Source organism: Macaca nemestrina, chromosome 7 (assembly GCF_043159975.1).
Source record: "Macaca nemestrina isolate mMacNem1 chromosome 7, mMacNem.hap1, whole genome shotgun sequence".
Taxonomy (NCBI): domain Eukaryota; kingdom Metazoa; phylum Chordata; class Mammalia; order Primates; family Cercopithecidae; genus Macaca; species Macaca nemestrina.
In genome coordinates this window covers 100886490-100914300 of record NC_092131.1, presented here as the reverse complement: position 1 = coordinate 100914300, position 27811 = coordinate 100886490, and the positions used below count along the sequence as shown (strand labels likewise).

At 41.0% G+C, this 27811-nt stretch overlaps 1 protein-coding gene across 4 annotated transcripts in view; it reads left to right on the top strand.

Moving 5' to 3' along the window:
- The window catches only part of LOC105488293 (BLM RecQ like helicase), a 107545-nt gene that overhangs the window by 44857 nt on the left and 34877 nt on the right, over nucleotides 1-27811 (top strand). For 3 of the 4 annotated variants that reach the window (XM_071100661.1, XM_071100660.1, XM_071100662.1), the window contains 8 exons: nucleotides 1454-1586; nucleotides 1901-2562; nucleotides 4308-4499; nucleotides 6942-7060; nucleotides 8856-8969; nucleotides 11068-11166; nucleotides 11379-11527; nucleotides 26326-26432. In XM_071100661.1, coding sequence (XP_070956762.1) covers nucleotides 1454-1586; nucleotides 1901-2562; nucleotides 4308-4499; nucleotides 6942-7060; nucleotides 8856-8969; nucleotides 11068-11166; nucleotides 11379-11527; nucleotides 26326-26432 — 1575 coding nt within the window. The remainder of the gene's footprint in view (nucleotides 1-1453; nucleotides 1587-1900; nucleotides 2563-4307; nucleotides 4500-6941; nucleotides 7061-8855; nucleotides 8970-11067; nucleotides 11167-11378; nucleotides 11528-26325; nucleotides 26433-27811) is intronic. The other variant, XM_011752207.3, reaches the window with a different exon arrangement.

Here is a 27811-nt window from a genome sequence, read left to right as displayed (position 1 = left end):
TTATTTGAAATCTGTCTTTCTTTATAAGGTGACAGAAATGGCCACCAGAATCATATTAAACTTGGAAAAAGAGAGGTACTTTTTCCCAGTCAGTCCTAAGTATTTCCAGAGTTAATTTTCACTGGGCTGCCTTATGTCAGATGCCTACTGAGGGAGTGGGAAGGGTAGGTCTAATAGGAAATCTCGGTGCTATACTGTTACCATTAAAGGGAAGCCTGGATTCCAGGCCGATCAAAACAATGGGTAGGGCTCTTGCCTGTCCAACGCTTAGCAGTACACTTTGTGTTGGCACAGTGAGCTTTGCACATGAAGTTAGTTTAAAAAAAAAAATCATAGCTAACTGATAAACCTTTGTTCCAGCCAATGACCTTGCTTACCCCGAGAAATGTTTATTAAATATTATTAAATTAAATGAAAACAGTTATGAGCTCTTATGATAAAGCATAGAGACAACCTAATTTCAAGTTAATTCACAGGAAGATAATAGGACAATATATGGTTGTTTATGATCTTGTTTTTACACTGCTTCACATTTTACATATGTGGCTTTCAAAATCTTAAGACTTGACTGGGCACAGTGGCTCACACCTGTAATCCCAGCACTTTAGGAGGCCAAGGTGGGAGGATCACTTGAGCCCAGGAGTTTGAGACCAGCCCGGGCAACATGGCAAGACCCTGTCTCTACAAAAAATAATTAATTAAAAAAAAAAAAAAAAAAAAAAGATGTGTTGTGTTGCTGGGCACAGTGGCATACGCCTGTAGTCTCAGCTACTTGGGAGGCTGAGGCAGGAGGATTTCTTGAGCCCAAGAGTTTAAGGGTTCAGTGAGCAGTGATTGCACCACTGCAGTTTAACCTGGGCAACAGAGCCAGACCCACTTTCTTTCTTTCTTTTTTTTATTTATTTATTTATTTTTGAGACAAAATCTTACTCTTGTCCACCAGGCTGGAGTGCAGTGGCACGATCTCAGCTCACTGCAACCTCTACCTCCCAGGTTCAAGCGATTCTCTTGCCTCAGCCTTGCAAGTAGCTGGGATTACAGGCACGCACCACCACGCCCGGCTAATTTTCTTATTATTAGTAAAGACGGGGTTTCACCACGTTGGCCAGGCTGGTCTCGAACTCCTGACCTCAGGTGATACACCTGCCTCAGCCTCCCAAAGTGCTGGGATTACAGGCGTGAGCCACCATGCCCGGCCCATGCTATTTAAAAAAAAAAAAAAAAAAAAAATCAAGATCTTAAGACTTTTTTTTTTTTTTTCTTCATTTTAGTGACAGGGTCTCGCTGTGTTGCCCAAGCTGGTCTTGAACTCCTGGACTTAAGCAATCCTCCTGCCTTGGCCTCCCCAAAGTGCTGGGATTAGTCATGAGCCACCACGCCTAGCCAAGGCATTTTGTTTTTTGTTTTTTGTTTTTTTTCAAAGAAAAATATTAACAACATAATTACTTTATAGCTAGACAGATAAATTTACAGCAGCAGCTTATTCACGTGATGGACCACATCTGTAAATTAATTGATACTATTCCTGCTGATAAACTGAAACTTTTGGATTGTGGGAACGAACTGCTTCAGCAGCGGAACATAAGGTATCTTGATTTTCCTCCTTCTGGAATATATCCGATTATATTTTTACCACTCTTAAGTAAAAAAATGGACAAGGCAAAATGTTCAGGCTTTCTGGACTGGAAATGGCATAAAGATGCTCATCATGCAACTATTTTTTAAATTCATTTACTTTTCAAACTACTCCTTTACCATTCGTATTCATATTTTTAAGTTAGAAAAAAATGAATGTATTTTGCTACAATTTCTATTTGGTATGAAAACTAAAGATTTGCTTTTGTGGCCTACCAGAGTAAACTACTTATATTTAATACGTTGTTCTGTTTTCTCTCTTCAGAAGGAAACTTCTAACAGAAGTAGATTTTAATAAAAGTGATGCCAGTCTTCTTGGCTCCGTGTGGAGATGCAGGCCTGATTCACTTGATGGCCCTGTGGAGGGTGATTCCTGCTCTGCAGGGAATTCTATGAAAGAGTTAAATTTTTCACACCTTCCCTCAAATTCTGTTTCCCCTGGAGACTATTTACTGACTACCACCCTAGGAAAGACAGGATTCTCAGCCACCAGGGAGAATCTTTTTGAAAGGCCTTCATTCAATACCCCTTTACAGAAGTCCTTTGTAAGTAGCAACTGGGCTGAAACACCAAGACTAGGAAAAAAAAATGAAAGCTCTTATTTCCCAGGAAATGTTCTCACAAGCACTGCTGTGAAAGATCAAAATAAACATACTGCTTCAATAAATGACTTAGAAAGAGAAACCCAGCCTTCGTATGATATTGATAATTTTGACATAGATGACTTTGATGATGATGATGACTGGGAAAACATAATGCATAATTTAGCAGCCAGCAAATCTTCCACAGCTGCCTATCAACCCATCAAGGAAGGTCGGCCAATTAAATCAGTATCGGAAAGACTTTCTTCAGCCAAGACAAACTGTCTTCCAGTGGCATCTACTGCTCAAAATATAAACTTCTCGGAGTCAATTCAGAATTACACTGGTAAGTTTAAAATAAATTGAATGCTTATATGAAAACAAAACTGTCCCAAAATAGGAATTATATAAGAAAAACCATAGCAAATCATGATTGCCTGAAAACCACATTGTTGCTATGCAAATTTCTACTGACGATATGAATTACAAATCACAATTTCAAAAGCAAGTTGCTCGTTTGTCTCTATAGCAGCTGTAGTTTTATAAAATGTGTAATTATAACCTATTGTAGTAGGGCTCTAAAGTCATTACAAATGTGCTTTGCCTTTGAATTAACATTTTTTAGTTCCTAAAACAATAAACTCATGAGGGCCAAGTTTTTAATGATTTTGGGATGAGCAAAAGCAAAAATGAATTCGCATGCTAAAAATGTACTTTAGAATTCTGTACTGATGAGAATCAATCAATACAAAGTAGGGAAGCATGTTTTATGTCTTAAAATGTTAAAATATAGGGCAGTCTAAAAAGGATGTGAAGTCAGAAGTGTCTTACATCAGTCAAACTACTTCTTTGGGCCTATGTGCTCACTACATGCCATGTGCTATGCTGGGCACTGGTCATTTAAAGATGAATAACAAATACTAAGTAGTTCCTGCCCTCCTGAGCTCACAGCTTAGTGAGAGAGAAGTTTTGAGAGGAATGAAATTAGCCACTATTAAGGCTCCAGAGAAAAGCCAAAAATAATTTTAAAACCTTTTACATCAACTATATAAAGTTATCAAAAGTATTTTTTAGCTGAAAAAAGTTTATAAGGTACAGCCCTCCCTATTTTTGTCATTGATGACTTAATACCATGGAGGTTGTTCTTACAGTTACGCTGCTGACCTTTAAAACAACCATTAATGGATTTATTTTTGTATCATGTTAGAATGTGTCATACTTGATATTTGCAATTATCTTGAGACAGTTGAGTGTTGGGGTTAGCGTAACTGCCAGAGCTGAGTGAGTACCTCTTGTTCTCTGTGCTGAACCGGAGTTGCGACAGCCAGGCTGCAGAGCAGGGGCGCATGTGAGAGGTGTTATGAAAGAAGAGCCTGAGGAAGCTCAGATGACTCTAAGGTTTCAGACGCTGATGACTGGGAAAACTGTGACAACAGTAACACAAACAGGGGAGTCAGGAGGCAGAGTCAGTTTTGGAGAAAAGCTGAGAAGGGCTATTTTAAGACTAGAGGTTAAAGTGCTGGTAAGTCATTCAGGTACCAATGCCTTGCAGACAACGGGAGCTGTGCGCAGGACTGGAACTTAGGAGGGTGTCATTTGGGTCTTAAGAGAGGTGTAGACATTTGCTGCACACAGGTCATGTGTGCAGCTAAGTGACTAAGCTATGATGTGACTAAGATCATAGGACTAGGAAAGCTCCAAAAAAGAATGTCTACAGAGCCCAGTCCCAAATATCTGAAAGACTCCCCTGTTTATGGGGCAGATGGAGGAAGTAGAGCCAGGAAAGGGAATTTAAAGTGAGTAGAAAACCATGATTGTCTTGATGATCGTGGTTGGAGGAAGGGAGAAGAGGAAGGAAGGAATAAAAGTAGTGGTAGGTGCTGTAGAAAAAGTCAAGGAAATACTTGATTTGGGCCTTTGGCAAGTCTTTGGTGGCTTTGAGACTTGTAGGGAAGGAAAGCCGGTAAACAGTTTAGGAACTGTGCTGTAGGGAAACGTGTGCCAGTGATTCTGCAGGCCAAGGGAAATGCTAAAGCTGTACTTTCACTGTATTCATGCACTGATTTTTCTTAATGTTGATTATTTTCCTAGACAAGTCAGCACAAAATTTAGCATCCAGAAATCTGAAACATGAACGTTTCCAAAGTCTTAGTTTTCCTCATACAAAGGAAATGATGAAGATTTTTCATAAAAAATTTGGCCTGCATAATTTTAGAACTAATCAGCTAGAGGCGATCAATGCTGCACTGCTTGGTGAAGACTGTTTTATCCTGATGCCGACTGGTATGTATTTTTAGAAGTGAATTGGCAGGAATCCATTGGCAGATGTTAAATGAAAGCTCTTTAATAGAAATAAAAAGACCACCTACACACTATTTCTATCATTTAGGGACCTCTTAAACCTCCCATACCGTAGTAAGAAAGTGTATTACTTTATATCCTCTGGTCTGGTTGTTGACATGATGAAGTTTATAGCCCTGTAAAATTTTCTTTTTTTTTTTTTTTGGGTGGAGAGGGGATGGAGTCTCGCTCTGTTGCCCAGGCTGGAGTGCAGTGGCGTGATGCCTGCTCACTGCAAGCTCTGCCTCCTGGGTTCACGCCATTCTCCTGCCTCAGCCTCCAGAGTAGCTGGGACTACAGGCGTGTGCCACCATGCCCGGCTAATTTTTTGTATTTTTAGTAGAGACGGGGTTTCACCGTGTTAGCCAGGGTGGTCTCGATCTCCTGACCTCGTGATCCGCCCGCCTCGGCCTCCCAAAGTGCTGGTATTACAGGTATGAGCCACTGCGCCCGGCCTCCTGTAAGATTTTCAACTTGAAGCTCATTGTGTTGAACTGATCTAGAATTTTTCATTGGGAATTTTTCTTTTTTCTAGTCTAAACAATTTTGGAAATCAAACAGAAAAATCACTGTCAGAGACCATGACCATTTCTGGCAGTCTATTTGCAACAATCTAGTGTTGCATAGTGGTTAAATCATGTATGCATACGTGCATAGTGGTCCATCAGCTGTGGACCAAAGGCCTGAACTTAAAGAACAGCTCTGCTGCTCAAAGCAGTGTGGCCACGTGCAAGGCACTTTACTCCCTGGACCCGTTTTCTCATGTGTGCAATGGTGATAGCAGTGAAGTACCTGGTTCACAGAATGGCATGAGGATTAAATGAAAGTCATTTAGCACAATATTGTGTTGGCGCCACTTTAAAGAGTCTAGGACATTCATTGTGCTGTTAAAGCTTATGATAGCTGTTCAATGATTTATAGTCATTCACATGAGAATATTAAATAAACAGGGCAGAGCGCATGGAGAATTTGCAGTTTCAGTACCTACGTATCTAGACCTCCCTCTGTCTATCACTTGACTTGTGACCTTTAGCAAGTTAGCTAGTGCTGTCATTATTGTATAACGTTGACTGGGCATCTGAACTTTTTCAGCCTGGTTTTTAGATTCAGATAGCCTTGGCTTAATAATCAGCATTTCAATTTTTATTAATTTATTAATCACTCTGTGCCTTCCTTTCAACCCTATTTTGGTGTTCCAGAACTCTAAAGCTGGAAAAAACCTTGGCGATGATCTAATCCGTTGATTTTTTTTCAGGGCTTTCCATTGTCCTTTAGGGTTTCAAGAGGGCATTTTTAAGGTCCTTCTACCCCAATTTCAACCACTTGAGATATATACATATAAAAAATATCATTATGTATACTATGTATATTGTATTATAGATAATATGTCTATTATATGTAATTATAATATAGATATAGTGTGTGTGTATAAATATTCCAAGTAAGGTTTAGTTTTATTTATTGTTTTTGAGATAGGGTCTCTTGGTCTGTCACCCATGCTGGAATACAGTGGTGCTGTCATAGCTCACAGCAGCTTCAACTGGGTTCAAACAATCCCCCCCACCTAAGCCTCCCAAGAAGCTGGGACTATAGGCATGTGCCACCACACCTGGCTAATTTTTAAATTTTTTGTAGAGATGAGATCTCACTGTGTTGCCCAAGCTGATCTCAAATTCCCTGGGCTCAAGCAGTCCACCTGCCTCAGGTTCCCAAAGTGATGGGATTTATAAATAATAAAAATAAATAAACATTATATAGAAAGTAATTATTTTAATCCTAGCATCATTTTTAGAGACTCTTCTACTACTAGAAATAAAAAGTTTACTGTATTCCATTACATTTTAAGTTTCCTGCCCTAATTCTTGCCTTTGCTATTATATATGTCTATGTAAGATGTCCTAGGCACAGTGGCTCTTGCCTGTAATCCCAGCACTTTGGGAGTCCAAGGAAGGTGGATTACCTGAGGTCAGGAGTTCAAGACCAGCCTGGCCAACATGGTGAAACCCATCTCTACTGAAAATACAAAAACTAGCAGGGTGTGGTGGTGGGCGCTTATAGTCCTAGCTACTGGGGAGGGTGAGGCATGACAATTGCTTGAACCTGGGAGGTGGAGGTTGTAGTGAGCTCAGGTGGCACCACTGCACTCCAGCCTGGGCAACAGAACGAGACTCTGTCTCAAAAAAAAAAAACAAAACACTTTTTTTTTTAAAATCATTTTTAAATTGTCTAAATGTAATAGTTGGAGTCATTTGAGTGTGGCAAATTGTTGACACCAGGGACAATATGCCTTGGTGTCCTATTAAAGATATGATTTCTTTTGTAACTTTTACATTCATGCTCTCAAGACAGAACCTGACAGATATTTTTTCATTGTTTCTCTTTCAGGAGGTGGTAAGAGTTTGTGTTACCAGCTCCCCGCGTGTGTTTCTCCTGGGGTCACTATTGTCATTTCTCCCTTGAGATCACTAATAGTAGATCAAGTCCAAAAGCTGACTTCCTTGGATGTAAGTTGTAAAAATACTAATAAAAACATGCCTTAGAAACAATTAAATTTCCGTCCTCTGGATAACCTTTTTATTAAATAGTTCATAATTTGTAAAAATAAAGCACAGCAATTAAATTAAGTTGTGCAGTTAAACAGAAGTCTGAAAATTTGATACAGATAACCTGTAGTTCAATCTCATTTTATTCTACAAGAATGTATTTTAGTAAGAACTTTTAACCAATGCTATTTTTTGCTGATGTAATTTTTTTTTAACTAATAGAAAATCATTTCTTTTTTCAGTACTGCCAGGTCAGCGTAGTTCTCTTTCCCTTATATCTTAAAATGCATACACACATGCATGCCTGCACACATACGTCTTTTTTCCTCATGGCTGAGTTTAAGGAAGTAAATGAATGCATTCTACCTAACTCTTCACAATGTTGGTGGGGGTGGTGGCTCACGCCTGTAATCCCAGTGACTTGGAAGGCTAAGGTGGGAGGATTGCTTGAGGCCAAGAATTCAAGATCAGCCTGGGCAACACAGCAAGACTTTTTCTACAGAAAAATAAAATAAGCTGGACATGGTGGTGAACACCTGTGGTCCCAGCTACTTAGGAAGCTGAGGGTCACTTGAGCCCAGGAGTTTGAGGCTGCAGTGAGTCATGATCATGCCACTACAATCTAGCCTTGGTGAAAGCAAGACCCCAACTCAGGCTTCACATTGTGATTAAAAAGAACTGTTTTAGGAGTTAAAGTAACCACTCCTTGATAAGACCACTAGTTTGGTTTGCTTCCAAAGAATGTCTTAGTGCAGTGATGGTAGCCATTATTCAACCATTTGTGATATTATGACCCCTTCCTTGTCATTAATCTTTAAAACCCTGAAATACATTTATCTAAAAAAAAAAAAAAATGACACCATACAGTAGGATTGGAATATCTTGTATACCAAATTCATATTTATCTTAAAGCAAGAAAAGGAAATAAACAATGAGAAGACCATTTTGTGTTATGCTTTTTTTTTTTTTTTTTTTTTTTTTTTTTTTTTTTGAGACGGAGTCTCGCGCTGTGTCACCCAGGCTGGAGTGCAGTGGCGCGATCTCGGCTCACTGCAAGCTCCGCCTCCCAGGTTCATGCCATTCTCCTGCCTCAGCCTCCAAGTAGCTGGGACTACAGGCGCCCGCCACCACGCCCGGCTAGTTTTTTGTATTTTTAGTAGAGACGGGGTTTCACCATGTTAGCCAGGATGGTCTTGATCTCCTGACCTCGTGATCCACCCGCCTCGGCCTCCCAAAGTGCTGGGATTACAGGCTTGAGCCACCGCGCCCGGCCGCTTTTTTTTTTTTTTTAAAGACAGAGTCTTGTTTTGTCGCCCAGGCTGGAGTGCAGTGGTGCAACCTTGGCTCACTGCAACCTCTGCCTCCCAAGCTCAAGCAATTTTCCTGCCTCAGCCTCCTGAGTAGCTGGGATTACAGGCACCCAGCACCACGCCAAGCTAATTTTTGTATTTTCAGTAGAGATGGGGTTTCTCCGTGTTGGCCACGCTAGTCTCGAACTCCTGACCCTAAGTGATTCACCTGCCTCAGCCTCCCAAAGTGCGGAAATTACAGGTGTGAGCCACCACGCCCTGCCTGAGTTACACTTAATAAGGGTTTTTAAAAAATGTATGTACTTACATACTTGTTATATTGAGATATGTATTTCCTTTGATAGATTTGATATGTGACTAATAAAGTATTTATAAAACCTAAAAACAAATGTAATTTTGTCAGGTTAATGTATAAAATTGAAATTGTTTACTACTTTTATACTTAGATTCCAGCTACATATCTGACAGGTGATAAGACTGACTCAGAAGCTACAAATATTTACCTCCAGTTATCCAAAAAAGACCCAATCATAAAACTTCTGTATGTCACTCCAGAAAAGGTTTGTATTTATATCATTATTTTAAAATATATTAAAGACCACTAGAATACATATATTTTTAAAATTTTAACAAAATTTTTTATATGTAGTGCAAAGAATTTTTGTATAACTTTCATCCAGAAACCCTAAATGGTAGCATTTTACTATAATTGCTTTGTTATTCTCTCTCTGCATATATTTTCCTGAAACATTTGATTGAAAATTGCAGACATGGTATCCTTTTAAACCCTAAGTACTTCACTGTGCATTTCCTAAAAACAAAGTATTCTCTTATATAACCTCAGTATAATGATCAAAATTAGGAGATGTATATTGATGCAGTACTATTACTTAATCTGTAAACCTTATTCCGGTTTCACTAGTTGTCCCAATCATGTCCTTTATAGCAAAAGAAAATCCCAGATCTTGCATGCATTCAGTTGTCCTTCTCTGTAATCTTGTAAACAGTTTCTCTCTCTTAATGTCTTTAATGATATTGACATTTTTGAAGGCCAGTCGTTTTGAGAACTATCCCTCAATTTGAGTTTATCTTGCTTCCTCCTGCTTAGATTCCTGTTACTCCTTGAATATCACAGAAACGGTGATATGTTCTCATACCCACTGTCAGGAGGCACTTGATGTCGATTCGTCCCATTACTGACTATGTTAGTTAACTGATCGCTTGGTTATGGTAGTGTCTGATAGACTTCTCTGCTACAAAGTTATCCTTTCTTTTCGGCCTTTGTAATTAGTAGATATCCTGTTGTGGGATGCTTTGAGACTATGTAAATACCATTAGTGATCAGAATTTTACCCACAACTTTTAGCATCCATTGATGATTCTTCCTCAAATCAATTATTACTATAATAGATATAAAATTATTTTTTAAATGTAGTTGGCGTTTTGCTGTAAAAAGAGTTTTCCCGTTGATTACACTTTTTTTTTTTTTTGGAGGTGGAGTCTTACTCTGTCACCCAGGCTGGAGTGCAGTGGCGCAATCTCAGCTTACTGCAACCTGTGTTCAAGCAATTGTCCTGCCTCTGCCTCCCAAGTGGCTAGGACTACAGGTGCGTGCCACGACACCTGGCTAATTTTTGTAGTTTTAGTAGAGATGGGGTTTTGCCATGTTGGCCAGGCTGGTCTGGAACTCCTGACCTTAAGTAATCCACCCGCCTCGGCTTCCCAAAGTACTAGGATTACAAGCGTGAGCCACTGTGCCCAGCCCACATATTTATTGATACAGCATGAACTCATGACTTCTTAATTTATTCAGTGAGTTACAATCAATTATCAAGTATTTTGATGTTCTAATTGTCCTAGATGTGACCAGTGAGACATCTCTATCAAGCTGGCTTCTCTGTCCTTTTGACATGTCCGTCAAGATGTGAGTGCTACATGTGCTCGTTGCTACTGAGATGTCCTTGCTTCTAGGCCCTGTTATGAAGAGAGCTATAAAATATATAATTTCTTCCCCAGCCAACATGCATCCATATAACCCAGATATGGAACCGTGTTGCCAGTGTAAATGTGTGGTGGCCCTCAGATGTCTTGAAGCAGACAAAAGTTTTAGAACCACTAACCTGCTAAATAAGCTGTTTGCTTAATGTTGGTGAACATTCTAAAATGTGATCTGCTATTTTCTGTTACTTCTGCTGTTCTCTTCATAGATTGAAATAAGAACCAATTTTATATGGAGGTGTTTTTTTTGTTTGTTTTGTTTTTTCTTGAGACCGAGTTTTGCTGCTGTTGCCCAGGCTGGAGTGCAGTGGCGTGATCTCGGCTCACTGCAACCTCTGCCTCCTGGGTTCAAGCAATTCTCCTGCCTCAGCCTTCCTGAGTAGCTGAGGTTACAGGCATGCACCACCACACTCGGCTAATTTTGTATTTTTAGTAGAGACGGGGTTTCCCCATGTTGGTCAGGCTGGTCACAAACTCGCGACCTCAGATGACCCGCCTGCCTCAGCCTCCCAAAGTGCTGGGATTACAGGCGTGAGCCATCGCACCCGGCCTTATATGGAGGTTTTAATACAGCTTAAGTTGTAATGGAATTCGAAGACAACAGAATCATAAGGTGATGTGTTTCAGTGTTTTTAAATGTCTAATATATTTCTGGCCTAGATCTGTGCAAGTAACAGACTCATTTCTACGCTGGAGAATCTCTATGAGAGGAAGCTCTTGGCACGTTTTGTTATTGATGAAGCACATTGTGTCAGTCAGGTAAATATTGTTTTTTATATCCGGAAATACCAATAAATACATACTACCAACAATATATGTATTTTCAATACTGAAGAAAAACCCACGTTGAGTGAACTAGTCTGCTATTTTACTGAAGAATAAGGTGGTTCTTAATATATTGAGCAGTGTTGGCTTTTTATAGAGGGAAGCTCCAAATAGTCTGAAAAGCATTTTTTTTTTTTCCCAACTAGTGGGGACATGATTTTCGTCAAGATTACAAAAGAATGAATATGCTTCGCCAGAAGTTTCCTTCTGTTCCGGTGATGGCTCTTACGGCCACAGCTAATCCCAGGGTACAGAAGGACATCCTCACTCAGCTGAAGATTCTCAGACCTCAGGTGTAAGTTGTTGCATGTCATGTATTTGAGAACCCTGGGGCAGTGATTGCCAGAGCTGCTACACGTTAGAATTACCTATGGTGCTTTAACACCACTACCCCACCCCACCCCCATGCCCAAGTTGTACCCGATGGCAGCTAAATCAGAATGTTTGGGGCTGAGAGCCAGTAGTTTTTTTAAAAATCCCCAAGTGATTACAATGTGCAGCGGAGTTTGGGAACCAGAGTCCTAGGGCTTTTCTTCACTTGCTGAAATTAAAACTCCATTTCAGTACCTACTTTGGAAGTAGGGATAAATTGCATACCATACCTATCATCCCTGGTATAGTCCCAGCAATAAATAAATTTTTACTTATCTAATTTTGGCGTCCATATATCCTAGAGTATATTTCGTGAAGTGAAAGATGACCCTGCTTTGTCATTTCCCCCTAAGGTCCCAATTGAATCCACAATGTTGAAAATGGTCCAGACACTATGTCGAATAGTTTTTTTACTTTGTTTTCTTCTCAACAACAAATTGCTTCTTGTTGCCACCACATCCATAGCTCTTCAGTAACAAAACCTATAAAAGAAATCCCCGCATATGTATCTAGGCTGTACTGGATTATTTTATACTTCTACCTGAGTTTGTAGAGATACGGATTTTTGGTAGGTTTATTCACTCAGCGAATATTTAACAACCGTTGTGTGCCAAGGTTAAAGTATTTTTTTCTTCTAGTTTGTTAGTGTGCGCTTGAGTTTGAGATGTAAACATTAACATGGTATGCCTGAAGGAGTAATGACGGAACCGGATACTGGGGTGAATTTTTGAAGCACAGCTTTTGTTCATTTGAAAATAAAGGGCCGGGCGCGGTGGCTCAAACCTGTAATCCCAGCACTTTGGGAGGCCGACACGAGCGGATCACGAGGTCAGGAGATTGAGACCATCCTGGCTAACCCGGTGAAACCCCGTCTCTACTAAAAAAAAAAATACAAAAAACTAGCCGGGCGAGGTGGCGGGCGCCTGTAGTCCCAGCTACTGGTGAGGCTGAGGCAGGAGAATGGCGCAAACCCGGGAGGCAGAGCTTGCCGTGAGCTGAGATCCGGCCACTGCACTCCAGCCTGGGCGACAGAGCAAGACTCCATCTCAAAAAAAGAAAAGAAAAGAAAAGAAAGACAAGCTGGCTCTGTAAATATTATAAGCAGTAAGAACAGCAACAGTATCTCTTAGAGGATTATGAGAAGAACTGAAGGTTCCTTATGAAGGATATGAATGGGTCATTAGATTAAGATAGCTACAAAGGCTTTTGCAGGTTAAACTGGCAGCTTCTAAATTATCTGATCTAAATCAAGGAATTCCAACATTTTGGGTTTCTTCCAGCCTTTAAGTTGTTTGGTTCCGGCCTAGAATATTTTATTACTAGTAGCACTGTTATATAGCACTAATGACCATACTCAAGTGCAAGGATTTTAGAGTCCTCAGAATTTTGCGTGTGTGATCACAAAGTTTGGAATGGAATATTTTAATTTAATCTCACTTGCAGAGGAGTATTTGTATAAAATTTGGGGAAAAATATTTTGCTTCTATCATTGATATGCATTATAATGCTATATTTAACGTGTCATATTAGGCTAGGCATAGTGGCTCACACCTGTAATCCCAGCACTTTGGGAAGCCAAGGCAGACGGATCACCTGCGGTCAGGAGTTCAAGACCAGCCTGGCCAGCGTGGCAATACCCCATCTTTACTAAAAATACAAAAATTAGCCAGGCCTGGTGGCATGCGCCTGTAATACCTGCTACTCAAGAGGCTGAGGCAGGAGAATTGCTTAAACCCAGGAGGTGGAGGTTGCAGTGAGCCAAGATCACGCCACTGTACTCCAGCCTGGGCAACAGTGTGAGGCTCTGTCTCAAAAAAAAAAAAAAAAAACACACAAAAACCAAAAAATTTATATTATACTCTAGATTCTAATAAATAGCCTATTTGCAAGAACTTTGCTTCTATAAGTACTGCATTGATCCATAATTTTTTTTTTTTTTTTTTTTTTTTGAGACAGATCTTGCCATGTTGCCTTGTTACCCAGGCTGGTCTCGAACTCCTGGGCTTAAACAATCCTCCCGTCTCAGCCTTCCTAAGTGCTGGGATTTTTCTGTCTGCTTATACCAGATGTAATCTATTGTTCTTTTGGATCAGTTACATTAATGACAAATGCCCATAGTTAAATGATAAAAAAAATTTCTTTTCCTTTTGAATGACTTTTTGTAAGTATAAGATTTGTGATTTATGTTTGAGTAAACAGTGCACATATTTATTTATTTATTTAGGGGCAGGCACCTTGAATCTCTTTTCTTAGTACTGTGGAGAAGAGATCTGCCTGGGAAAGCAAGGTTGTGGATTTCCAGTCTCCAGCACTTGGTACATAATTGGTACTCAGTAGTAATCAATAAATGAAAAACATGGAGGAATTTGGGTAAATGTAAAAATTTAGGTATGTCTGTTGACTCCTTAATGTGTTTGGCCCTTCCCTGCATTTGGAAGTAGGAAATTTTAAGGAACACTTTCTGGGACTCTGTTTCCTGATCTCTTCTGCCAGTAGGCCCCTGGTTTGGATTAACTTTGCTCAACTGCTGCTATGTCGTGACCCTGGTGAAGTCAGGTATTCCTAAGGTTGAAGCCACAGCCCCTGTGCTGCTCTCCTCCTGCCAGTCTATAATAATATCCTTCCTCTTTGGGAAATACAAGGCACATAAGAAAGGCTATATTCCATTTCCTTAGGGCCTTCAAATATGAACTGGAAGAGAGCAAAGAGACAGGCATATAGAGTTAACTATAGTAGAACAATAATAATAGCTAACACTTACATATCCAGCCTACTCAGTGTGCCAGGCACTGTTGTCATTTTATGTGTATTAACCCCCTTGTCCACACAGAAGCAAGGTAGGTACTCCTATTTTCCTCATTCTACAGGTGAGGAAATTGAGGCACAAAGAGACTACATAACTTCATATGCCTAGCAAGAGTTGGAGTGAGAACTTAAAACCCCAGAAAGCTGGTTTCAGAATCCTTTAAATACTAGGTCAAATTGCAGAAAGAAGAAAGCAGTGATTTGAGATGTAAATTACAACTGCAGAAACTGAAGAAGACAAGATAAGCTAGAACCCCCAGTAACAGCTGTTATGAGGAGGGGTCAGATCAAGTTTCATAAAGGAACTAGGCATTGTAGGAGGAGTAGTTTATTTAAAAGCGTAGGCTGGGCGTGGTGGCTCACGCCTGTAATCCCAGCACTTTGGGAGGCCGAGGTGGGTGGATCACCTGAGGTCAGGAGTTCAAGACCAGCCTGACCAACAAGGAGAAACCCTGTCTCTACTAAAAATACAAAACTAGCCAGGCCTGGTGGTGCATGCCTGTAATCCCAGCTACTGGGGAGGCTGAGGCGGGAGAATTGCTTGAACCTGGGAGTCGGAGGTTGCAGTGAGCCGAGATTGTATCACTGCACCCCATCCTGGGCAACAAGAGTGAGACTCTGTCTAAAAAATAAATAAATAAATAAATAAAAGTGTAAACAGCAGCCTAGCACAGTGGCTCACACCTGTACACCTGTAATCCCAGCACTTTGGGAGTCCAAGGCAGACAGATCACCTGAGGTCAGGAGTTCAAGACCAGCCTGGCCAACATGTTGAAACCCCATCTCTACTAAAAATATAAAAATTAACCAGGTGTGGTGGTGGGCATCTGTAATGCCAGCTACTTGGGAGGCTGAGGCAGGAAAATTGGTTGTACCTGGGAGGTGGAGGTTGCAGTGATCCGAGATCATGCTACTGCACTGCAGCCTGGGTGATAGAGCAAGACTCCATCTCAAAAACAAACAAACAACAACGAAAGCTTAAACGGCTGTATTGAGATACAATTTACATACCATAAAATTCACCTAAAGTTGACACTTCAGTGGCCTTTTTTTTAGTTTGTTTATGGGGTTGTGCAGCCATCACCATTATCTAATTTTAGAACATGTTCGTCTCCATTGAAAGGAAGAGCACACCCAGTAGCAGTCAATTCCTACTTTCTCACTCCGCCATTCCTAGGCAACCCCTCATCTACTTTCTGTCTCCGTAGATTTGCGCCTATTCTGGACATTTCATATAAATGGAATTAAATGGAATCACATAACATGCGACCTTTTGTGACTGACTTATTTCACTGAGCATGTTTTTAAGGTTCCTCCATGTTGTAGCCTGTTCCAGTATTTCATTCCTTTCTATTTTCAAATAATACTCCATTTTATGGATCCTACTCTCTGTTTTATTTACCCATTCATCATTTGATGGATGTTCAAGCTGTTTCAATTTTTTGGTTTTTTTGAATAATGCTGCTGTGAACATTTGTGTAGAAATTGTTCTGTGGTCATAAGTTTTATTTCTCTTGGGTTGCTGGGTCTGTGTTAACTGTACGATTAACCTTTTCAAGGACTGCTAAACTATTTTTCAAAGTGCCTCCATCTTTTTTTTTTTTTTTGAAACAGAGTCTCACTCTGTCACCCAGGCTGGAGTACAGTGACACAATCTTGGCTCACTGCAACCTCCACCTCCTGGGTTCAAGCGATTCTCCTGCCTTAGCCTCCTGAGTAGCTGGGAGTACAGGCACGTGCCACCACACCTGGCTAATTTTGTATTTTTAGTAGAGACGGGGTTCTACCATGTTGGCCAGGCTGTTCTTAAACTCCTGACCTCAGGTGATCCACCTGTCTCGACCTCCCAAAATGCTGGGATTACAGGTGTGAGTCACTGCGCCCGGCCGCCTCTATCATTTTATATTACCTTCAGCAGTGTATGGGGGTTGCAATTTTTCCACATGCTCATCAACATTTGTTACTGTCTTTTTTTTATTACAGCTATATGAAGTGGTAGGTGAATGGCATTTTAGCAGGCAAAGAGTGAAAATTCAGGGCTGACGTTTCTGTTATAAAAATACTGGTCAGGCCAGGCTCGGTGGCTCACGCCTGTAATCCCAGCACTTTGGGTGGCTGAGGCGGGTGGATCACCTGAGGTCAGGAGCTGGAGACTAGCCTGGCCAACATGGTGAAACCCCATCTCTACTAAAACTACAAAAATTAGCCGGGCGTGATGGCATGCACCTATAGTTGCAGCTACTCGGGAGGCTGAGACAAGAGAATTGCTTGAAACTGGGAGGCGGAGGTTGCAGTGAGCCAAGATCACACCACTACACTCCAGCCAAAAAAAAAGTACAGGTCACGCCCAAGGAATGGTGAATAATCCATTGGATAAGTGGAGAAACATAGAGAAGGGATGACCCTGACAAGGTGGCTTGAGGCCAGATCATGGAGGGCCTTGCATATAACGATGGTAAAATGTTTGGACTTTATTCTTTTGGCACTTTAACCTGGGAAGTGGCTTGATCTGAACTGTGTGGATGAATGATAACCCTGGCAAGAGAATAGAGGAGAGGATGAGTGGGAGAACAGAAAGTTAGAGGTAGAGCAGCCCTTCAGGAACCTGTTGCAGTAATTGAGGAGAGCTGATGCTGGTGGTAACAGCAGAAGTGGAAGAAAGAAACGGAGTCAAGAGAGAGGGCAGGAATGGCAACTAAATGGAATGAGAAAAGTGGATATGGTTGAAGTTTATAGTAGTTCCTGGGGCAGGTGACTAGTACCATTGACCATAAATGGAAATGGAGGAAGTAAGATGAGTAATAAATTTGATTTTAGATGCATGGTGCCTGGGATGTTTAAGGGATGAGTGGATGACCAAGATAGCTATCTTCAACCTTCTTTGGTCACATGTACCTCCTGAAAGAATCCTGGAAAACTATGTACCTCCTGCATACATACATACATACATATATATATATATATGTTTTAGACTGAGTTTGGTTCTTGTTGCCCAGGCTGGAGTGCAATGACACAATCTCTACAACCCCCACCTCCTGAGTTCAAGTGATTCTCCTGCCTCAGCCTCCCGAGTAGCTGGGACTACAGGCACTTGCCACCATGCCCGGCTAATTTTTGTATTTTTAGTAGAGACAGGGTTTCACCGTGTTGGCCAGGCTGGTCTCAAACTCCTAACCTCAGGTGATCCGCCCGCCCCAGCCTCCCAAAATGCTGGGATTATGTGAGCCACCACACCCAGCCATAAGCAAACATTTTGATTGAGAATGGATCTCTTAATGAGATAGGCCTTTAGTTTGTTTAAGAGATGAGATCTCGTTATATTGTTCGGGTTAGTCTAGAATTCCTGGCCTCAAGTGATCCTCCCACCTTAATCTTCTAAATAGTGGGGACTACAGGTGAGTACCACCACACCCAGCTAGGACTTTTTGTTGTTCAGTTAGTTCACATGTCTGGACGAATTGGGTCTGTTCATATTTCTTATTTTTATGGATGTAAGCACTAAGAAACATTGCTCACATAAACATGTAGATGAGAATGGAAGGCATTTTTTGTAGCTGTAACAATTATTTGAATTCCTTCTGACATATATGCCAAGATTACATAATGATCCATCATCAAAAATTATTTTTAATTATCTGTCAACCTAATTCAATTAGGTCCTTCAGATTCGTGGTAAGCAAAGAATTGGAAACTCTCTGACTGGGAAAATAAGCAAGATCAATGGTTATTCACTTTATTTTTTTCTAGGAAAAATACCCTAAAAAAAGCTTTACCAATACTTACCTAATGACTATTAAGTAGTCTTATTATTCTTTCAACAAGAATCCTGTTCCCTGTATCCAATATGTATGGAAGAGTTAGAGAAATCAGAATACTGTTAGTTTCAGTATACCTTTCCAATATGATATTTTTGACAAAATATTTTATTGTGTGATGTGCTTCTCTAATAACTTTTTTGTTGTTGGTTTTTGAGAAAGGGTCCCAGTCTGTCACCCAGGATGGAGTGAGTACGGTGGTGCAATCTCGGCTCACTGCAACCTCCACCTCCCAGGCTCAATTTCTCCTCCTGCCTCAACCACCTGAGTAGCCGGGACTACAGGCGTGCACCACCATACCTGGCTAATTTTTATGGTTTTTGTTTGTTTGTTTGTTTGTATTGTTTTTTCGTAGAGACAGAGTTTCACCATCTTGCCCAGACTGGTCTCAAACTCCTGAGCTCAAGGGATCTGCCTGCCCCAGCCTCCCAAAGTACTGGGATTACAGGCGTGGACCACCATTTCCAACCATATTATGTGATATACTTTTAAATACAGTTTTGTCAAAACTTTGTGGCTATAGATTAGCTCTTTCCAAAAATGGGAAATGACTACCATATAACCTAATTGGTAAAGCCAGTCTTTACTGCTAAATTAGACTTCTTTTCTTTGTGGGTTTTGTTTTGTTTTGTTTTTGTTTTTGTTTTTGTTTTTGTTTTGGAGATGAGGTCTTACTCTCACTATGTTGCCCAGGCTGGTCTTGAACTCCGGGGCTTAAGTGATCTTCCTGCCCTAGCCTCCTGAGTAGCTGGGACTACAGGCACATACCACCATGCCTGGCTGACTTCATTTTTCTTTTCTTTTGAGTGGGGGGAGGGGAGGATGGAGTTTTGCTCTTATCACCAAGGCTGGAGTGCAGTGGCTCACTGCAACCTCCACCTCCTGGGTTCAAGTGATTCTCCTGTCTCAGCCTCCCGAGTAGCTGGGATTACAGGCTCCTGCCACCACGCCCAGCTAATTTTTTGTATTTCTGGTAGAGACGGAGTTTTGCCATGTTGGGCAGGCTGGTCTTGAACTCCTGACCTCAGGTGATCTGCCCGCCTCTGCCTGCCAAAGTGCTGGGATTAGGCGTGAGCCACTGCACCTGGCCTCATTTTTCAATTCACATTAACTATTTAGTATACATCACATGACAACTATTGTCAATTCCAAAAGCAGCAAGCTGAGCTCTAGTTGACTTTGTTTCCTCACACAACACTTTGAAAAGACATGAGTTTGACACCTCAAACATGATAATATTTACCATTTTAATGGTAATATCCAGCAGAACCTTAGACAAGAAACAATAGAATCTAACTTTTAAGAAAACTTTATTAAAATTTAATTCACACACTATAAAATTCATCCATTTAAAGAGTACAATTTAGTAGGTTGGTTTTTTTCTGTATTTTCACAGAATTGTACAACCATCCCCAATATCTAAGTTGAGAGGATGGGGAGCAGCTGCTATTTTCACAGAATTGTACAACCATCCCTAATATCTAAGTTTAAGGCATTTTTGTCACCCCAGCAAGAAACCTGGTATCCATTAGCAGCTGCTCCCCATCCTCTCCCTCTTGTTTGTGCCTGGCTTCTTTCACTGAGCATAGTTTTCAAGGGTCATCCATGTTGGTGCATTGGTCAGTACTTCATTCATTTTTATAGCTGAATAATATTCCAGTGTATGAGTGTTTTGCATTTTATTTATCCATTCATCAGTTGATGGGAACTGTCTGTAACTAGATATTTGGTAATTCCAAACATCTTATTTTCCAACAGGCAGAGTAAGATTTGTTACATGTAATAAACTCCAAGGGTCTATTAACTTTTTCATTATAACAAATTGTGTAAATATTGCTTTTAGTTAGTTACCCACAGTCCTTTTGCAGAAGAGATAGTTGTCTTGGTTTTAATTGGATTTGTGATCTACAACTTTATGTTCTAATCTCATGTCATTTTTATTATTTTTAGTAAAAGTAATTTGTTTGACTAAATTAACTGGTAAACAGTTCTGAGCTTTTTCAATTGTGTCTACAAATTTTAAGAAATTCAGATCATATGCCAGATGTTTTTAGTAACAGCTTTGTTGTGGTATAACCCACATACCATACAATTCCCATATTTAAAAAGTACAATTCAAAGTTTTTAGTATATTCAGAATTGTACAACCGTTGCCAGAGTTTTAGAACATTTCATCACCCTCCAAAAACACCCAAACCCATTACAGTTCAATCTCCTTTTCCCCTCACATCTCCACCCTGCCAGCCCTAGGCAACCACTAATCTACTTTCTATGTATAGATTTGCCTACTCTGGGTATCTTGTATAAACAGAATCAGAATCATCCAATATGTGATCTTTTGTGACTGTCTACTTAATATAATGTTTTCATGGTTTATTAGTGAATAATATTCCATTGTATATGTATATGACATTTTATTTATTCATCAGTTGATATTGGGTTATTTCCATTTTTATTTTTTTACTATTATGAATAATGCTAGTATAATCATACATGTATAAATTTTTGTGTGGACATATGTTTTCATTTCTCTTAGGTATATACACCAGGAGTGAAATTATTGGGTCATATAGTAACTCGATGTTTAACCTTTTCCTTTTTTTTTTTTTTGAGACGGAGTCTCACTCTAACCCAGGCTGGAGTGCAGTGGTGCAATCTTGGCTTACCACAACCTCCGCCTCCCCAGTTCAAGTGATTCTTCTGCCTCAGCCTCCTGAGTAGCTGGTACTACAGGTGTGCACCACCACACCCGGCTAATTTTTGTGTTTTTAGTAGAGATGGGGGTTTCCCCATATTGGCCAGGCTGGTCTCAAACTCCTGACCTCGTGATCCGCCCGCCTCGGCCTCCCAAAGTGCTGGAATTACAGGCATAAGCCACCGTGCCTGGCCTATGTTTAACCTTTTAAAGAACTGTCACACTGTTTTCCAAAGTGGCTGTGCCATTTTACATTTTCACTAGTGATGTACGAGGGTTCCACTTTTTTCATATCCTCCCCAATGCTTGTTTTTGTCTCTCTTTTTGACCCAAAGATTTTTTTAAATTAATAAAACACTTTTCTGAAAATAAAGTGTATTTTTTTAATGTGGGAAAAAGCAATAAGGCCATTGTTGTGCCTAGTCACAATAGCATTCCTATCGGTGGGGAGACTCATGCACCATTTCCAAATCGAGTCAAATAAATTTTAAGATTTTCTTTATCATTTGTATTCCTAGACAGTTCTTAAATCTACTACCTCTTTTGCCACAGTCTGCTATACATTCTTCCTTTTCAAGCACTAAAAGGACTCTAGGTGTTTTTTGCAAAGAAATGCTGTCATAAGAGAAGTGGTATCAAAGTATTTTTTAATGGTAGTCTCAAAGACTTTCAGGGTAATGCATTCTGTGATTATAGAGATGAAAGAAACAACATCATGAAGTGAAGGCCATCTTCATTCCCACCGCCTTATTCTCAGTATATCTGAATTCAGAACATCCTAATAAGGGCCAAAATACTTTGTTCCTAGTTACTCTTCACCCTTAACAGAAATAAGTAAAACACCTAAAGATATGAGGCCCTCCTACCAAGGATTTCTAGTGCTTTAATTAAAGAAAATTTCACCTACACCCATACTATATTTCAATTTGCTTTGTTTGGTGTCCTGGAGGTTTTTACATCCTGGAACAGTGCACAGTGGTAAAATTCAGAATGGATGAAAAGTAGGATTGGTTTGTTTGTTTTCAGAAAGTGAGACAATTGTAAAAGGGAAAAATGGGAAAGGTGAAACAAGCAGGATGTCTTTTTTCTTTCTTTCTTTCTTTCTTTTTAGACAGAGTCTCGCTCTGTTGCCCAGGCTGGAATGCAGTGGCGTGATGTCAGCTCACTGCAACCTCCGCCTCTCGGGTTCAAGGGATTCTCCTGCCTCAGCCTCCTGAGTAGCTGGGATTACAGGCATGTGCCACCATGCCTGGCCAGTTTTTGTATTTTTAGTAGAGACAGGGTTTCACCATGTTGGTTAGGCTGGTTTCGAACTCCTGATATTGTCATCCGCCCGCCTTGGCCTCCCAAAGTGCTGGGATTACAGGCGTGAGCTACCGCGCCCAGCCAGGATGTCTTTTTTTTTTAAATAGAGACAGGAGTCTCACTTTATTGCCCAACTGGTCTTTAACTGCTGCGCACAAGTGATCCTCTTGCCTTTGCCTTCCAAAATGTTGAGATTGTTGATGTGAGCCACCGCCCCTGGCCAGGATGTCTTGTCTGTGGGAGCATTCTCAGATCAGTCTTAGGGAAAAGGACAGCCAGCCCTTCGTATCCACAGTTTCTGCATCTGCAGATTCACCCAACTGTATATCAAACACATTTGAAAGAAAAATAGTTTCTGAAAGTTTCAAAATGCAAGATTCGAATTTGCTGAGCACCAAGTGCTATGCTGTGTCCACATGAATGAAGGGATGTGTAGGCATACTCTGCTGTATCCTGCCGCCATGACAGAAGAAAAGTGTTACATAATTACTGACAGTACAGTGTAGCAACTATTTAGATGGCATTTATTTAATACATTGTATTGAGTATTATAAGTAATCTAGAGATGGTTTAAAATATACAGGAGGATGTGCATAGGTTATATACATATACTACACCATTTTATATCAGGGACTTGAGCATCCTTGGATTTATGTATCCGAGGAGGCCCTAGAACCAATCCCCCGTGGGAAACCAAGGGATGCGAAAATTGAGGGTCTGAATTTGTTTAAGACTATCTTTGCTCATGTATACACAGAAAGTCTTTGTGAACCCCTAGGAATGTATGCTTCCCAATTTTAGACCACTGGTCTAAAAAGATATTGAAATGTGGTTTAGAACTCTGAAAAGAGGTCTAAGGTGAGGGCAAAAGCTGGGACACATGGGACTGAAATTTGGGTGCTGTTTAAGGCAGTGAGAGTGCTGAAGGAGATGATGGAAGAGAAGAGAAGAGAGCCAGATGTCTGTGGGGTGATTCTCACTTAAGGAGTGAGCAAAAGAAGAAGAGGTGGAAGTGGAGAAACCAGAGATGCAAGGGAGAAAATCCCATGGGAATATAAAGTTGTAAGACATAATAGAGAATTTTCACTAAGGGTAGCCAACAATGTAGAATACAGGCCAGGCGCGGTGGCTCACAACTGTAATTCCAGCACTTTGGGAGGCTGAGGCGGGAGGATCACCTGAGGTCAAGAGTTCAAGACCAGCCTGACCAACATGGTGAAACCCCATTTCTACTAAAAATATGAAATATTAGATGGGCGTGGTGGTGAGTGCCTGTCGTCCCAGCCGCTCAGGAGGCTGAGGCAGGAGAATTGCTTGAACCTGGGAAGCAGAGGTTGCAGTGAGCCGATATCATGCCACTGCACCCCAGCCTGGGGGACAGAGTGAGACGGTCTCAAAAAAAAAAAAAAAAAAGGTAGAATACAGAGAGGCCAGAGAGACTGAAGTCTGAAAGAAGACCCATCTTTGCATATACCAAATGCAGCAAGATCACTGCTGCCTATTGTGTGGGCCCATCTAGTTGGATTTAGATGCAAAAACAGAAAGCCAGTGGTTTTATTCCTCATCTTTTCTTCCTCTGATCCTGTATATAGGCAGCCCCCGCGACACAGGTTACTGCAGTTTATGATCTTTTCTTCTGTCTACCCAGGCATGGAGATGTCTTTGTGCTCTATCCTTACCATGTTCCACAGTGTTCTCTCTCCTCCTGTGGGTTGGATATAGTTGAAATGTGGAGCAGTGGAGGTACCTGGAGGGCAGGACCCTATAACAATTCTGTCACCTTTCTTTAGTTTTAAAAGCCTTGGAAAAAAAATTGGTAGAATTGTAGAGGCAAAATTGAGAATAGAAAATAATGATAATTGAAATTGAATGTGTAGTTAGTTGGTTGGGAACATAAGTATCTTCTGAGAAACTTGCCATTGGAGGAAAAGAGACAAGTTGATTAGAAGATAGATCAACAGAGGCTTTTGTTGGAAAGGGTGGTCCTAGAACATATTCAGAGACAGAAGAAAAATTCACAGAACAGACTGAAAATACAAAAGAGGAGATAATGGAGAGAACAAGCTCACTGAGGAAGTGGGAGGGAGGAAATGGGACAAGAATAGTAGATCAGAGGAAGAGGAGGAGCCCATCTGTCTCAGAGTTAGCCACATTTTATTTGGGGTCAAGAACAAAAATAAAGTGACCATGATCAGTAGGGCTTTAGCAACTTCTGCTGTCCTGCAGTTAGCTCTTTATATATCCCAGGGGTGTCCAATCTTTTGGCTTCCCTGGGCCATATTGGAAGAAGAAGGATTGTCTTGGACCACACATAAAATACACTAACTGGCTGGGTGCGGTGGCTCACACCTGTAATTCCAGCACTTTGAGAGGCCGAGGTGGGCAGATCACCTGAGGTCAGGAGTTCGAGATGAGTCTGGCCAACATGGTGAAACCCCGTCTCTACTAAAAATAACAAAAATTAGCTGAGCGTGGTGGCGGGCACCTGTAATCCCAGCTACTCAGGAGGCTGAGGCAGGAGAAGTGCTTGAATCCAGGAGATGGAGGTCGTAGTGAGCTGGGATTGCACCCTTGCAGTCCAGCCTGGGTGACAAGTGCAAGACTCCCTCTCAAAAAAATAATAATAATACACTAACAGTAACAATAGCTGATGAGCTTTATTAAAAAATTGCAAAAAATCTCACTGTTTTAAGGGAGCTTATGAATTTGTGTTGGGCCACATTCAAAACTACCCTGGGCTGCATGTGGCCTGCGGGCTGTGGGTTGGATGAGCTTGAGTACCTGGTCAAAATTTGGGAATATTGATGGCCTAAAAATACGCATATTTCCAGCCGGGTGCGTTGGCTCACGCCTGTAATCCCAGCACTTTGGGAGGGCAAGGCGGGTGGATCACGAGGTCAGGAGATCAAGACCATCCTGGCTAACACAGTGAAACCCCGTCTCTACTAAAAATAAAAAATTAGCCAGGTGTGGTGGCGGGCACCTGTCGGTCCCAGCTACTTGGGAGGCTGAGGCAGGAGAATGGCTTCAACCCGGGAGGTGGAGCTTGCGGTGAGCCGAGATCGCCCCACTGCACTCCAGCCTGGGCCAAAGAGCGAGACTCCGTTTCAAAAAAAAAAAAAGTATATTTCTTGTATGAGTTCCTTAATATTTTAAATAATATTCTAACCATCTCTGCTTATAGTCAGCCTCATCTTGGAGTCAAGAGACTGGGCTCCTGCTTACTTTGTCTTTTCTATGTGTTTTCTCTTCTACAATCCTAATTTTTTGTCATCTAGTCCCATAAACATTCCCTCTTTATCACCATTCTTTTCTTTAACCCTTAGCCTAACTTCCATTTCAGTGTTCTATTATGTAAGCTGCTAATGACAGTATTCAACTGAAGACTACTTGATAGGCTGGGCCCGGTGGCTCATGCCTGTAATCCCAGCACTTTGGGAGGCTGAGGCGGGTGGATTGCTTGAGGTCAGGAGTTCGAGACCAGCCTGGCCAACACAGTGAAACTCTGTCTCTACTAAAAATACAAAAATTAACCGGGCGCGATGGCGGGCATCCGTAATCCCAGCTACTTGGGAGGCTGAGGCAGGAGAATGGCTTGAACCCAGAAGGCAGAGGTTGTAGTGAGCCAAGATCGCGCCACTGTACTCTAGCCTGGGTGACAGAGTGAGACTGTCTCAAAAAAAAAAAAAAAAAAAAAAAAAACTACTTGATATTAGCTTGGGCTGCTATGACAGAATACTGTAGACTGGGTGGCTCAAACAAAAATTTATTTCTTATGGTTCTGAAAGCCAGGAAGTCCAAGATCAAGATGCTAGCAGATCCCATGTCAGATGAGGTCCCTCTTCCTGGTTTGTAAATGGCAGTATTCTCTTTGTATACTCACATATGAGGGTGGGGAGAGCCAGCGAGGTCTCTGCTTATTTTTGAGCACTTACCTCATTCATAACTCCACCTCTCATGACCTAATTATCTCCCAAAGGCTCCAACTCTAATACTATCACATTGGGGGTTAGGATTTTAGGGGGACACATGTAGTCTATAACAATACCGAAAGTTATACTTTCTCATAATAACTAAATTTTATGTTTGGGACTTTTTTAGGTTTAGCATGAGCTTTAACAGACATAATCTGAAATACTATGTATTACCGAAAAAGCCTAAAAAGGTGGCATTTGACTGCCTAGAATGGATCAGAAAACACTACCCATGTGAGTACAGCCATGTGATTAACTGTCTAGAAGTAACAAATAAATGTCTTTTTAGTACCACAATAGGATATATAAAATTGCATATTAAACATTCCTTTTTGCATTATGACAGCACTAACTTGCTATTTATAGAGCAGACTATTGCAACTCTCTCAATTCTGGAAATTGTAAAATCTCATTTGGTTTGATAACAAGAAATTCTAACAAAAATATATTAAATACTCCCTCCTGCACACGTGTATTATAACTTTTGGTTTCAATGTCTTTCCTGAGGCTTCAATCAGTGTTTGAATTATACAGCTTTTTGTTTTAGTTCCTTGTCCCAAGCCTGCCTGCCTTTGAGTTTTACTAACTAAAATGAGATTCTGAATTCATAGTAGTTTTCCATGTAACCCCCTTTCCACTTTTCCATGGAGAATATTTTTGGTATTTCTATTTTATTTTTTAGAAATTAATATACATGTTTGTGTGGACAAATCAGTCAGTAGAGATCCACCAAGAAAAAGTCAGTGATTTCCCTGCTCAGGCCCACCTCTCCCAGGCAGCTAATGTCAGTAGCTTCACGTGTATATCTAGACCTTTGGCTCAGTCACAGAGAGATGACTTTTCCTTTAATATCTTTTAATTTCCATTTCTAAAAACAACACACATGGCCAGGCATGGTGGCTCACGCCTGTAATCCCAGCACTTTGGGAGGCCAAGATGGGAGGATCACGAGGCCAGGAGATCGAGACCAACCTGGTTAACACAGTGAAACCCCGTCTGTACTAAAAATACAAAAAAACTAACCGGGTGTAGTGGCGGGCCCTTGTAGTCCCAGCTACTCGGGTGAAGCAAGAGCATGGCATGAACCTGGGAGGCGGAGGTTGCAGTGAGCCGAGATCACGCCACTGCACTCCAGCCTGGGTGATAGGGTGAGACTCCGTCTCAAAAAAAAAAAAAAAAACCCCCACACACACATAATAATAAATATAATACATGCTCATTAAAGAAAATTTAGATGGCCAGGCACTGTGGCTCACACCTGTAATCTCAGCATTTTGGGAGGCCAAGGTGGGTGGATCACTTGAGGTCAGGATTTCAAGACCAGCCTGGCCAAAATGGTGAAACCCCACCTCTATAAAAATTAGCCAGGCATGGTGGCACACACCTGTAGTTCCAGCTATTCTGGAGGCTGAGGCAGAAGAACTGCTTGAACCCGGGAGGCAGAGGTTGCAGTGAGCTGAGATCGTGCCACTGCACTCCAGCCTGGGCGACAGAGCAAGACTGTCTCAAAAAACAAAAAAGAAAATTTAGAAAGCAACAAAAAGAAGAAACAAAAGACAAACATCATTCAATGAGCAAAATCACTGTTATCATGTTATTATTAATTTCCAGTA